This window comes from Marmota flaviventris, chromosome 1 (assembly GCF_047511675.1).
Source record: "Marmota flaviventris isolate mMarFla1 chromosome 1, mMarFla1.hap1, whole genome shotgun sequence".
NCBI lineage: Eukaryota > Metazoa > Chordata > Mammalia > Rodentia > Sciuridae > Marmota > Marmota flaviventris.
Genome location: NC_092498.1, coordinates 7,082,706 through 7,096,577, shown reverse-complemented (window position 1 = coordinate 7,096,577; position 13,872 = coordinate 7,082,706). Strand labels below are relative to the sequence as shown.

General features: G+C 57.6%; 1 protein-coding gene across 1 annotated transcript in view; it reads left to right on the top strand.

Annotated features, from left to right (window-relative positions):
* Positions 1–13,872, top strand: part of Sspop (SCO-spondin) — a 50,916-nt gene that overhangs the window by 20,127 nt on the left and 16,917 nt on the right. Inside the window, exons 45-66 of the mRNA XM_071605408.1 lie at positions 359–420; positions 2,029–2,189; positions 2,499–2,642; positions 3,766–3,936; positions 4,022–4,186; positions 4,934–5,113; positions 5,210–5,332; positions 5,435–5,564; positions 5,643–5,768; positions 5,908–5,999; positions 6,788–6,961; positions 7,257–7,421; positions 8,027–8,279; positions 9,574–9,620; positions 9,735–9,905; positions 10,220–10,351; positions 10,560–10,705; positions 11,624–11,718; positions 12,373–12,425; positions 12,597–12,803; positions 12,950–13,120; positions 13,234–13,313. Coding sequence (XP_071461509.1) covers positions 359–420; positions 2,029–2,189; positions 2,499–2,642; positions 3,766–3,936; positions 4,022–4,186; positions 4,934–5,113; positions 5,210–5,332; positions 5,435–5,564; positions 5,643–5,768; positions 5,908–5,999; positions 6,788–6,961; positions 7,257–7,421; positions 8,027–8,279; positions 9,574–9,620; positions 9,735–9,905; positions 10,220–10,351; positions 10,560–10,705; positions 11,624–11,718; positions 12,373–12,425; positions 12,597–12,803; positions 12,950–13,120; positions 13,234–13,313 — 3,048 coding nt within the window. The remainder of the gene's footprint in view (positions 1–358; positions 421–2,028; positions 2,190–2,498; positions 2,643–3,765; positions 3,937–4,021; positions 4,187–4,933; positions 5,114–5,209; positions 5,333–5,434; positions 5,565–5,642; positions 5,769–5,907; positions 6,000–6,787; positions 6,962–7,256; positions 7,422–8,026; positions 8,280–9,573; positions 9,621–9,734; positions 9,906–10,219; positions 10,352–10,559; positions 10,706–11,623; positions 11,719–12,372; positions 12,426–12,596; positions 12,804–12,949; positions 13,121–13,233; positions 13,314–13,872) is intronic.

Here is a 13,872-nt window from a genome sequence, read left to right as displayed (position 1 = left end):
ATTTCCTCTACTTGTCTTCCTTGGTACTGCTCTGTCAGGCTTTTAGTCAGGAGCATTCTGGGGACCACCAGCTCAGTGCCAGGTGGGGAGCAGGGGGCCAGAGGGACAGAGGAAAGTGCAGAGAAGCACAGGGAAAGGCTCTGTCCTGGAGGAATTAGGAGACAAAAGACCCGTGCCCCTGGAGGGGAGGCTGTGCTCATGGGGCAGTGCCAGGGCATCTTCTCTGGGAGCCTGGAGGAGCATTGTGCCAAGGTGTCCCCAGAGGCATCCTGGACAAGGCTTGAAACAAGGGGGATGGGTGGAGAAGAGGGTCCTTTCTTGCTGACCGCACAAGGTGGCTGAGCCCTCTCCTTCTCAGGGTCTGGCAGAGACTGACCGCTGGCATCCCAAGCAGGGTTCGTCCATGCCCCCCACAGGTATGTGTGCCAACTCCATTCTCCCTTCCCATGCCCCTGTCACCATCTGTGTCTGCCCTTCCAGAGATAGGGGCAGTGATGTCTCCGAGGTTCAAGTGCCCTGACCCCTGACTTTATCCCCAAAACTGAGAGAGCTGCAGGGTTGATTCAGGGAAACACTGGTCACCTTGGTCATAGCCAGGTCCTGCCCTGCTCACCCTCCTGGATTCAAGGGTAGATTCCAGGCCAGCTTTTAGGGCTGCACCTGGACCACCTGCAGTGTGACCACCTCCCTCAGGCTCTGGCCGGATAGGTCTCCCCTTTGGGAGTGGGAGGCCACTTGGCTTGGACATCCTCTGCTCACCCACTTGAATAGCCAGGCACTTTTCTAAAGTGTTTGCTGACAGGAAATATTCGTAAATGGGCTTGAGAGTGGGCAGGGTCACCAGGTTGGCATGTTCCTAAACAGGAAAGGATGGGGTCCCAGCCTGGTCATGTGCCAGCCTCCCCAGAGCTACTAACCACTCACCAGCACTGTGGTCCCCAGAGGCCCTTCTCTGAAGGGAGGAGGGGATGCTCCGCTGTCAGACAGCAGGCGTATTCTGGTTCTCCTGCTCCCGGGCAGACCTTGGACACACTGTGCCGCCTGCCTAAGCCTTGGCTTCCTCTCCTGTGGGACCGTCGGGCCTGGTGGCAACCTCTGAGCCCCTCAAGGGGTTCTGATGACAGCTGTCCACAAGGCCAGCTGGCCCATGGCTGTGTCTTTTGTGAAAAGGAGATGAAGTAACTTACACCACCCCTCAGATCCACAAACCTGTACTCATGGGATGAATTCTAGTCTCATTCTAAGTCTGGTTCTTGAAAAAAGCCTGTCTTTGAAGATGAATCTCTTGCAAAGAAAATGAGTCTCTCAACACTCTTCACTGTAGTGCCACAAAGTCAAAACTAGTTTGTTTGGCTTTTGTACAGCAGTAACAATGGGCTCATCTTGAGTCTTGCTAGTGTTCTCTTGTTCTGCTGCTGTGTTTAAATGACCTCAGTTCTTTTTCTCCCCTAAATGACCTATCTTATAATGAATTTGAACTTGAAAGTTGCCATAAGTGTCTTTTTTTTGGCGGGGGCGGGGGGAGTGGGTAACCAGGGATTGAACCCAGGGGCACTTAACCACTGAACCACAACCCCAGCCCCCCCGCCCTTTTTTTTTTTTTTTTTTTTTTTGTATTTTATTTAGAGACAGCTGAGTTGCTTAGGGCCTCACTAAGTTGCTGAGGTTGAAATTTGTGATCATCCTGCCTCAGCCTCCCGAGTTGCTGGGATTACAGGCATGTGCCACCAAACCTGGCACCACAAGTGTCTTCTGTGACTAGAGTACAAACCTCAGATCAAAACTAAGTTTTCTTCTGCTTTTCACTTAAAACCCTTCTCATGCTCTTTGGACTACCAAGAGCTGCTTTACTTTCTTTTCTCTTTTAATCTGAGGCCCCTTGGAAGGTAGGGAATGGTCTGTGGCCCCTGTGATTACCCTGCACCACACAGAAGCCTGGGACACCTTCTCATGTGTCCTCTCATAGGAAGGGGAATTGGGCAGCCCTCATTCCTTCTCCCCTCTGCCCACAGAGAAGAGGCCAGTGAGCCCTGCCCCTGCCTCCAAAGCTCCTCACCCAAGTTCTGGGGAATCCGTGCAGATGGGGAGCAACACTCCCACACTCCATGCTGGGTTTCAGAGCCTGACACCAGGAATGGCAGCCATGACAGTGCTCCCCACACACCCCATGATTCCGATGACCCCTCCTGGTAAGCTCTGAGCTCTTCTACCTGGGCGCAAAGCCTGTTGTGAGCCCCACTTCCCCATGCAGGGGCAGAAGCCCTGGGAGGTTGGTCGCTTTGCTCAAAATCACATGGATCAAGGTCATTTTGGTAGAACCAGGCGTACGACCCAAGTTTCCCGACCCCATTCATTCCCTTCCTTTTATGCCAAGAGAGGCGGAAAGTGGGGCACCCCAGATGCCAAGAGGAGGAAGGTTAGGGACTGCTAAGAAGTGATCAGGGAGGAAGCACAGGGCCACAAGGTCCCTCCTCAGCTGGCTATGGTGGCACCCACAGGCCAGAGAGTTGCCCCCAGCCCCTTCCCACCCGTGCGATGCAGCCCCGGGCAGCTGCCCTGCGAGGTGCTGGGCTGCGTGGAGCCGGAGCAGCTGTGTGATGGGAAGGAGGACTGCCTGGACGGCGATGACGAGCGGCACTGCGGTGAGACAAGGCCTGGGACCGCCAGAGGGCTTCAGACCTGAGGAGACACTGTGCCCATTTCCAGTCATGTGGGAGGATCTGGGAGAGCAGGGGGCAGCAAGAGAGGAGAGGAACTGAATATGAAAAATCCAGGAAAGTGAACCTCTGTAGAAATGGCAAAGAGAGGGAATAGGGTAGAGCTTGAGTCCCACCCTGTTTTATAAAATCTGTTGGACCTTTAAGGACACTCATCTACCCATCTATCCACATATCCACTCATCTGTGTACCCACCCATCCAACCACCCTCCCACCCTCCAGCCAGCCATCAAAGTAATCACTATGATCAAAACCTGCTCTTCAATCAGGAAAAGAAAAATCAAGTGCTAATCAATCACAGGAAGGGGCACCCCTGGGAGTCACCATTCCAGAATGCAGAGCCTGTGTTAATCAGCTTCTCATTGCTGTAAAAATACACTTAAGGAGGAAAGACTTCTTTTGGCTAAGGTTTCAGGGATTTCTGTTCATTGGTCGACTGGCTCCAAGGCAGAAACATCATGGCAGAGGAAAGCTCATCACAACATGGCAGCCATGAAGCACAGGGAGGGAAGGAGGGAGGGAGAGAGGTTGGAGACAAAATATAGCTGTTCAGGCACACCCCCAGCAACCTTCTCCCCCAGCTGGGACCCCCTCCTGAAGTTTCCACCACCTCTCACTAGGCCATCAGTCATGAACCCACCAGTGGATTAATCCACAGATGAGATCAGAGTCTCATGATCCAATCACCTTCCAAAGGCCCCACCTCTGACCAAGCCTTCCACACATGAGCCTTTGGGGGACAATATAACAGGGGGTGAACTGCTCTTCCAGGTGCTGTGACCTCTCCCTGGACACTCCCATGAGCCTTTGACAAGTAGAGTAGGCTAGGCCTGTGTAGACCACAGGCCCATGTAGACCTCACCCACACATGGTGGAAGGAAGCCTGCCTCCGGTGCGGGCTGCAGGAGGCATCTGGAGGAAGGGAGTCCAGGGCCCTGGTCAGTGAGTTCTATCCTGCTCTTGGCCCGAGGCTGAAGGGGCTGTTTATCCTCTGGCCTGGGGTCACTTATGTGGCTCCCTTCTCCTCTATCTGTGTTTCATGGGCAGCAAGTCCTATGCCCTTCATGGTGCCCACCACAGTCCTGCCTGGACTGCCAGCCTCCAGGACTCTCTGCTCCCAGAGCCAGCTGAGCTGTGGCAGCGGGGAGTGCCTGCCCACTGAGCGGCGCTGTGACCTGCGGCCCGACTGCCAGGATGGCTCGGACGAGGATGGCTGTGGTAAGAGCAAGCTGGGTCAGGCTCTAACCTGAGGCCCCACTCCCGCGTGAGCCCCCTCTGATCCCTAGGCATCTGTCCCCTGCAGTGGACTGTGTGCTGGCACCCTGGTCTGGCTGGAGTGGCTGCAGCCGCAGCTGTGGCCTGGGCCTCACCTTCCAGCGCCGAGAGCTGCTGCGGCCTCCCCTGCCTGGGGGCAGCTGCCCCCTGGACCAGCTCCGCAGCCAGCCCTGCTTTGTGCAGGCCTGCCCAGGTAGGTAGGCAGCAGCCGAGAGGGAAGAGGGGATTGTCCCAGACGCCTGTGAGGGGGAGGCCTGAGTTGGTTCCCATCTGAGACCCTCATCAGGAATGTGCCTCTGCTCTCCTTGGGACCCCAGTGTCCATCCCCCCATCTAGAGTGTGATGACCCCCTGATGACAGCCTTTAGCCCCTAAAGGGAAACCTGCTCCCTGGCCCCTCCCGCCTTGCCTCCTAGTGGCCCAAGTGAGTCCCTTCACCCAGAGCCATTCCTGCCCCAGCAGGCTCTGTGTGGGTAGAGAGGCCACATGAGGTGGGATTTGGCACTGGACCACAGATGTCAGCTGGCTGTGCCCCTCACCCCTGGGCTCCACACAGAAGGCCCTGTAGCCCTTTTGTTCCATGAATCTCAGGGACTTGTCCCCGTGCCCCTGGCTCTTGTGCTTGTTCCAGAGAGGGGATTCCCACATAGGGTCTCCTCAGCCCCACGTCTGGTCCCAACCCTCGCTCTGGTTGGTTTACCACTGTCATCAGGGTGCGCCCCACTGCAGGGTTCTGGCCATCAGGGCCTTCTCAGAGACTACACCTATTGTCCTGGGAGGAACCCAGTGTCCTCTCCTATGGGGACTGTTCCTGGGACAGAGGAAGCTACAGACCTCCCAGAGCACCACTGAGCCGGGGAGGGCGCCTCTGCTCTGCCTGCCTCCTCTCTTTAGTACAGTCTTTGTCTCCTTGGGACCCCCCCATTCTTCCTTCCCCACAGTGGCTGGGGCATGGGCAGAGTGGGAGACCTGGGGACCTTGCAGTGTCTCCTGTGGGGGCGGCCATCAGAGTCGCCAGAGGAGCTGCATGGACCCACCACCCAAGAATGGCGGTGCACCCTGTCCTGGGGCCTCCCGGGAAAGGGCACCCTGTGGCTTGCAGCCCTGCACTGGTGGCACAGGTAAGGGGGAGCTAGGCTGGGAGAGGTGTCCTACACGGAGTGTGGGCAGGTCTCTGGGCCTCTCAGTGCTCACCCCACCTGAGGCCCATCCCCTAGATTGCGGGCTGGGCCGTGTGCATGTGAATGCTGAGCTGTGCCAGAAGGGGCTGGTGCCCCCATGCCCACCCTCCTGCCTGGATCCCGAGACCAACGGAAGCTGCACTGGGCCCTGTGTGGAGGGTAAGGTAGACCCAGCCGGCAGAAGCCCACCAGCCTTCAGTCTCTAGCCCGCCTCCCTGCCGACCCCATGGAGCTGAGGGCCCTCCTCTCCCTCGCTTCCAGGATGCCGCTGTCCCCCGGGGCTCCTCCTCCATGATGCTCACTGCCTGCCCCTCTCTGAGTGCCCCTGCCTTGTGGGTGAAGAGCTGAAGCCTCCAGGGATGTCCTTCCTCCTGGACAACTGCAGCCAATGGTGAGGGTGCTGGGCCGGGGCAGGGCCCCGCGCAGGGCCCCCAGTGCCAACCAGCTCCCCCGCTCTCCTTCCCTGCAGCATGTGTGAGAGGGGGACTCTGGTGTGCGAGCCAGGGGCCTGCCCACAGCCCTGCGGCTGGTCAGCCTGGTCCTCCTGGACTCCCTGCGACCGCTCCTGTGGCTCTGGAGTGAGGGCCAGGTTCAGGTGCGTGAGGAGGAAGGAAACGGGGGAGAGAGGGGAAGAGGCTCAGAGCCAGGCAGGCCTGGTGGGGAGGGTAGTGGAAGGAGGAAGGACAGGAAAGCAGCAGCAGGAGGACAGGCACTCAGGATGTCCTCTCTCCCAGGTCTCCCTCCAACCCTCCTGCGGCTTTTGGAGGTGCCCCCTGTGAAGGGGACAAGCAGGAACTGCAGGTCTGCCACGTGGATTGTGGGACAGGTACTACAAAGCCTGCCCCTCGTCCTTGTGAACACAGAGGATGGGACCCACTGACACTCTGGATGGGGATCAGCAAAGCCTCCCCAGTGCCGGAGGCAGCCCTGGAACTGGCCTTGGGGGATGGGCTTGGTGGGGGTGAGTTACGGGCTGCCTTGACGGAGCAGGCTGGCCAGGTGGAGCTCGCGTCTGCAGAGCCAGGAAGGAGGTGAGGCTGGCCAGGCTGGCTGGAGGAGGGACGCAGGAGCACAGAGACAGAGAGGTGCAAACGGCCAGCCCTCACTGGGCTGACAGAACGGGGAGGAGAACATGAGGAGAAGCAGAGCCAGGGTCAGCCCAAGGAGGAGGGGCAAGGGAGGAGGCTGAAACATGAGTCCAACGGTTCTGGGCCACAGTCTTGCAGCAGGAAGAAAAGAGAGGTCAGGTGTTCAGAGACTCTGAGTTTTCCCACATAGAAAAATCTGGAAGAACTGCTCTAGGAGAACTGTGAGGATGGGTGATGATCATGTCAGAGGTTGGCTGGACCGTGGGTATGTCGGTGTGGGTATGGAGCTGAGGCCAGGCTCAGTGGGGAGCTTTGTTCCTGGCTCCCACGTGTGAGAAGTAGGGCTCAGAGTGGAGATCCAAGCCAGCTGGGAGGTGACAGAGGCCATGCCCTGAGCCCGGAGCAGAATCCCTCATGCTCATGAACACTGTCCTGGCCTTCTGCTTCTCAGACCTGACCTGAGTTCATCGACTCTTCTGAGCCCAACCAGGTCCTCTATGTTGGCCTGTCCTGTGTCCCTCTGCAGAGGTGCTGGGCTGGACACCCTGGACATCTTGGTCCTCCTGCTCCCAGAGCTGCCTTGTCCCTGGAGGAGTCCCTGGCTGGCGACATCGTTCCCGACTCTGCCCCAGCCTTTGGGATATCTCCTGCCCAGGAGAGGCCACCCAGGAGGAGCCTTGCAGCCCCCCTGTGTGCCCAGGTACAGCCCCACTGCTCCTGTGTCCAGACACTTGGGTGGATGAGGATCAGGAAATAATGACCCTTGAGCAGGTCCCAAGCCTTAGGGAGACGAAGGAGCAGAGGGAATGGAGGAACCCTGGCTGTTCTGAAACCCCTCCCTGCCCCAGCCGTACACCCATGAGCCAGCACATGAGTAATATGTTTGGGACTGTCCTAGAAGAGGGACCTGCATGACCCAGGACTCTGACCTCTCTCAACCCCTCCCCTATCCACATCTGTGCCATGTCTGTGACTGTGGACTTGACCCTGGACAGTGCCGAGCAGCTGGGGTGCGTGGGCTTCCTGGTCTGCCTGCTCAGCCCCCTGCAATGGAGGCATCCAGATACGTGGACGCAGCTGCTCTGGCTCGGCTCCTGGAAATCCCGCATGTCAGGGACCCCACAGCCAGACCAGGGACTGCAACACACAGCCCTGCACAGGTAGATTCCTCCCCATCCTCTAGCTGGCCACACTGCTGGGATTAGGATCGTCTCTCCACCCTCACCTTCTCATATCACTGAACTCTTTCTTCAGGACGAGGTGCCTTGAGCCAGGGAGACTACGGGATGTCCACTGTCCCCTCCAGTCCCCTTCCTCCCCCACCTGTTGGGGACCAGGTTCCTGCAGGCTTCTTGCTCCTTCCTGCTAGGGACGGGGCTCCTCCCCTGGAAGTGGCCTAGGAGGGCAGGCTCCTCCAGGAAGTCAGACCAGCCTGCCACTCCCAGGCAGATTGCAGGGAGCAATGCTAGCCCCTGGACTCCTCGGCCCCCTTCCTCACTCTCCCCAGCTCTTTGAGTCCTCCTCCTGGCAGACACCATTGTCTTCATGTTCTACTCTCAAGAATATTTGTATAAAGTGAAGCAAAGCTGTGACTGTACTGGTGACATTCCAGGCACTGGAACAAGCCAGTGAGGGCAGGGGGGTAGGGGCTTCATCAGCTCAGTCCTGCCTACCAGGCCAGTCACTGCCTGGGGGTTCCTCTCTCCATTGGCTTCCCCGGCCTTCCTTCTTGCCCCTGCCAGACCTGTTCTGTCTTCCTGTACAGCCCAGTGTCCAGAGGACATGGTGTTCCGCTCAGCAGAGCAGTGTCACCAGGATGGGGGTCCGTGTCCTCAGCTGTGCCTGGCACAGGATTCTGGGGTGGAGTGCACAGGCTTCTGCACCCCCAGCTGCACCTGCCCACCTGGTCTCTTCCTGCACAACGCTAGCTGCCTGCCCCGCAGCCAGTGCCCCTGCCAGCTGCACGGGAAGCTCTATGCACCAGGAGCAGTGGCTCGCCTGGACTCCTGCAACAATTGGTAGGCCGCCGGGCAGGGGGTACAGTCAGGCTGGAGAAGGGGTGGAGAGGAGGGGTGGGTACGGGCTCCTGAGGTAGGCAGGGAGATAGGAATGGATTCACACACACACACACACACACATGGGCTCATCATGCCTCCATTCCCAAACATGTCCCAGCCATAGGTGCCTGGCACAGGCCCTGTGAAGACTAGTGAATGAGATGCTGCCTAGCCACGCACTGCCTCTGCAGGGAATGCTCATCCCCATTTGACACATGGGAAGACTGGCTCTCAGACAGGCACAGCAGTGATGGTGGAACTAGAGACTGGAGAGGACCTTCTAACCTCCAAGCTTCCTGTCTCTCTTCCTGACTGTAATTCTCTTCCTGGGATCCACTGGATACCTGCTCAGAATGTCGAAGTGCCCAGTACTCAGAGCTAAACCAGATTCTGCCAGCAGATGGCGCTCTGACCCATTTCTCTTCCCACTGCTTTTCCTTTCTCATTTCATTTTCTCCATCCTTCATTTTCTCCTCCCTTTTCCCCTTCTGTCCTCTGCCCCCTCTTTCAATTCCCTCCTTTGTTTTTCCTCCTTCGCACTCCCTTTTCTCTTTTTCTGGACAAATGGATTGACAGTAGTTGACAATGGACTTTAAAACCTGCGTTTTAGCCCAGCGCAGTGGTGCACACCTGTAATCTCAGCAACTAGGGAGGTCAAGACAGGAGGATCACAAGTTTGAGGACAGCCTCAACAACTTAGTGAAACCCTGTCTCAAAATTAAATATATAAAACGTTTGAGAATATAGCTCAGTGCACTTGGGTGAAGTGCACTTGGGTTACAATCCCCAGTACCAAATTTGGAAAAAAAAAAAAAATGCATTGGAGAAAACTAGCAGTGGAGAAAAGTATCCAGTTCTCCTTCCTAGGAGAACTCCTTCCTAGGAGAACTCCTTCCTAGGAGAACTCCTTCCTAGGAGAACTCTCTTTCTGAGTTGCTCCTACGTCACACATTACTGAAGGCCATTTCCAAATGGTATTTAGTAAATGTAGATGGAATAAAAAGTACAAAAAGGTGTCTCCTGATGAAATGACGTGACAAAGGGACAGCACAGTACCTGGGGCATCCCAGAGCCCACTGAGGCTGGATTTGAGTGGGGGCACCACTGCATGAGAACCTGGAGTCACATCTGAACTTCTCCTGGGGGACCTGGTGGCCCAGCTTCCTCCTGGGGCAGGTGCGCAATGCCCCAAGGGCAGTGGCTGATTATGGTCAGGATGGGCAAGGTTGGGTCTCACTGGCCCCTCTCTCTGCAGCACCTGTATCTCTGGAGAGATGGCGTGCACCTCAGAGCTCTGTCCAGGTACCCACATACAGTGATGGGTACTCAGGGGTCACTGGGGGCAGTGTCTCGGGGAAGTCAAGGTGCAATACGGCTTGGCCTGGTTTCACACAAACGACCCCCTCACCCTGACAGTGGCTTGTGGCTGGAGTCCTTGGACCCCGTGGAGTCTCTGCAGCCGCAGCTGTGATGTAGGCATACGACGGCGCTTCCGGGCAGGCACTGCACCCCCCGCTGCCTTTGGGGGTGCTGAGTGCCAGGGCCCCAACATGGAGGCTGAATTCTGCAGCCTGCGGCCATGTCGAAGTGAGAATGGGAACTTACATCCTGAGACCTCCTTAAATAACCTTCCATAGAGAAGCCAATACTTGCACCATCCCCAAGGGCCCCTGAGAGATGCAGGGGATTTCCTTGGGGATGCCATTAAGAGGTGGTCCCCAGGAGATACCCTCCCTGGATTCAGCCCCCTCCCTCCCCAGAGGCATAGGCTTCCTGAGACCAGAGACAGCTGCTGGTGAAGTGGCTTCAGGGTTGAGAAGGGAGGGGTGTCCTTGGGTGGGAGGAGGAGGTGCACTGGGCATGGGAGGCAGGGCCTCCAGTGACCTGGGTGCCACCCCCAGGTCCTGGTGGGGAGTGGGGTCCCTGGGCTTCCTGCTCCGTGCCCTGTGGTGGTGGCTACAGAAATCGCACCCGAGGCAGTGGCCCACAAGTCCTCATGGTGTTCTCTACCTGCAACCTGCAGCCCTGCGCAGGTGAGGAGCTGCCCTGGGGACCCTCCATTTCTTGTTCCCACCAACTCAGGACACTGTCAGTCCCATCCGCTGCAGTCCTATCCCTTGGCCCTGTGCAGCCTCCGTGACAACCCAGCCATACAGAGAGCGCTCCCAGTGCCCCTCCCAGGTTGGGAGCCCAGGCAAGATGAAGTGCTCCGGGCTGAACTGTCAATTTCTGTGTCTCCAGGGCCAGTCCCTGGTGTGTGTCCCAGGGGTCAGCTGTGGCTGGATTGTGCCCAGGGCCCTGCCTCCTGTGCAGAACTCAGTGCTCCGAGAGAGACCAAGCAGACCTGCCACCCTGGCTGCTACTGCCCACACGGGATGCACCTGCTGGTGGGTACCCCCTGCCTGGTCACAACTGGGACCTCCTCGGGGCCTGGGAACTCTGGGATAACAAGCAAGGGACAGTCAAAATCTGGGCAGGGGCAGAGCCAGAGGTATGGGACTGCAGACAGGGAGATCAATCCTGCAGAGATGAGGAAAGAGCACTGAGTCCACGACTTAGCTCTGGCCTGAACCAGCAGGTGGCCCTGAGTGAGTGTCGGCCACCTCTCCCTGGACCTCTGTTCTCTCATTTGTAAAGTGGTTGATAGGTCTGGAAGGGCAGGGAACGGGAGCTGGGAGAAGCCATTGGGTGTGGAGGGTTTGAACAAAGGATTCCCAGTCACTGCCAAACTGTGGGTTAGGGTAAGGGACAGGTTCTGTGTGGCTCTGAGTCCAAATCAGTTTCTTCTGCCAGTAGCTTTGTGAGCTCAGGCAGAGTATTCTCATGCCTCAGTGCCCTCCAGAGTGAGCACGATGAAGAGTGCCTCTCAGGCCAGACCCATGAACCTCCCACGCTGGACTTTGAATCATGCACTACTAGATGAATGTTCCTGTTAAATTTGAGCCACTTCTGTCCAAACTCCATACATATGTTATTTTTTCGTTGTTGTTTTTATTGGTAAAAATTTGGTTTTTTTTTTTTACACCATTGCTGTACACATTGCACATTTTATATTTTCATAGCCGATTTCAAGGGCGTATGATGGTCCCATAACAGTCTTTTTCTTCCAGAAGTTGGGAGAGCGGTTCATGTGCCATCCCTGGCAGCCCCTGAGGGCCTGTATCTGCCCGACAGGAGGGGCTTGGGGAGAGCTCTTTGCAGAAGGAGCAGGGGTGGCATTTGAGGGGAGCTGAGGAATTGGGTGCTGGCTTTGACCGAAGAGGGGCAGGCTGGAACTGGAGATGACAGAGGGTGTTCCTTTCCAGAACAATGTGTGTGTGCCTGCCCAAGAATGTCCCTGTGCCCACGGAGGGCGCCTCCATCCCCCGGGTAGTGCTGTGCTTCGTCCATGTGAGAACTGGTGAGGCCCCCAGTCCCACGGTGGCTTTCTGTCACCTAAGCACCCAGCTGTCCCTCTTTGGCAGCAGGAAATGTTGGCTTCACGGGCCAGAGACACCTTCCCACTGCACTCACCCACACGGCCATCCAGCTCTGTGGGGCCGAACCGACCTGAATCCCTCCATCCACCCACCCCACCTGTCTTCTCTATTCCCACCTGTGTTAGTTTCTATGGTCACTGTAACAAAGTAGCACACACCTGCATGCACACATACACACACACACACACGAGGGATAGGGAACAACACTGGTGGTCTCACAGAGCTGGAAGCCAAAGTCCAAGATCTGGGCGTCTGGGCACTGGCCTTCTGCAGTGGTGAGCCAGCTGTTCCTGGCTCTCCTCTGGTCGTCTGCTGGCAGGCTGGCTCGTCTCAGCTTGCAGATGGCTGTCCTCTGCCTGTGTCTCTTCCCTCTCTGCATGCCTATGTCCAAATCTCCTCTTCTATAAGGACTAGAGTCACACTGAATTAGGGGCCACTTTAATTTGATTACCTCTGGAAAGACCCATCTTCCAGTAAGGCCACATTCATAGTACTGGGGGCTGGGCTTGAACAGAGGATTTGGGGGAACACCAGGCAGCCCACAAGCCACCTGACCTTCTGCTGTCCCCTGGCAGCTCCTGCATCTCTGGGCTCATCACCAACTGTACCTCCTGGCCTTGTGAGGAGGGTGAGAAAGGGTCCCCACCTCTTCCCTCGGCAGCAGAGGGCCTGGGCTGAGTCGGCAGGGGTTGTGGGGCCCTCAGGAGAGATGGGGGGCTGCTGCGCATCCATCCTGGTAATTACGCTCCCCTAGCATGCACTGTTCACCTTCTCCTTCCCCAATCCTGTGCACCCCAAGGCCAGCCCGCATGGTCACCCTGGACCCCATGGAGTGTGTGCTCAGCCTCCTGCGGGCCTGCCCGACGCCACCGGCACCGCTTCTGTGACAGGCCCTCTAGCGTGGCACCGTCCACCCTGGCCCTGGGGCCCTCACCAGCCACGCCCACACCCCTCTGCCCAGGCCCGGAGGCTGAGGAGGAGCCGTGCCTCCTGCCAGGGTGTGACCGTGAGTGCCTGCCTGGTGCTGTAGCCAACTCCTCCCCTGCCACCCAGGATGCCCCGTCCTTGTGGACACCTCCCACCACCACCGTGCTCCAACTGCCCTGGTTCTCCGCCAAGCCCTTCCCGATTCCTTCCTCTGATGTCCCCCAGGGGCAGGAGGCTGGGGGCCTTGGGGGCCCTGGTCCAGCTGTAGTCGGAGCTGTGGGGGCGGCCTGCGCAGCCGGACCCGAGCCTGTGACCAACCACCACCTCAAGGGCTGGGGGACTTCTGTGAGGGGCCTCAGGCCCAGGGAGAAGCCTGCCAGGCTCAGCCGTGCCCAGGTACCTGCCAGGGAGGGGGGTACCGGGGAGCAGAAGAGAAGCTGGAGGAAGCAGCCCTGGGAGTGGGACAGGAGGCCCCCACCTGCTCTCAGGCCACTCTGTCTCCCTCTTAGTGACTGACTGCACTGCCATTGAGGGGGCCCAGTACAGCCCTTGCGGCCCTCCCTGCCCCCGCTCCTGTGATGACCTCGTGGTGAGTCTGCGCTCCCTTGACACTCCCAGCTGACCTCTGGCCCAAGGGTCACCTTGGGGAGAGGCTGAATGTTGCCTTGGGCTCGTGGCCTCTTCTGACTTGGTGCTATGTGGCCAGCTCTGATGGAGACGGGTGAGGTCCTTCACTTGACAATCAGCACACCAGGCTGGCTCCCCTTGTTCCAGAGAGTGACAGCTGTACCCGGAAGCCCTTGGCTTCAGTGCAGCAAATTAAAACTTGTATCACAAACACATAGGGAGGGGAAATCACCCGGGTGTATCTTCTTAGATGCCACAAGCGTTTTGGTGGGCAAACCTCATCTCTTGTGTTTGTGCATGTGAGTGAATACTTACTGAGCACCTACCAGTCACCATGGACACCGAAGGAGGCCAACACAGTGGGGCCCTGACCCCATGATCACACATTCTGGGGGTAGGAAGACAGATGCAGCTCGAGATTGGACACCGTGATAAGCACCCTGAAGACTAAGATGGTCTTTGAGGCCCTGACGTGGGGAGCTGTGTGAAGGAGGTCAGGGAAGGTTCCAGATGTGGTGAGG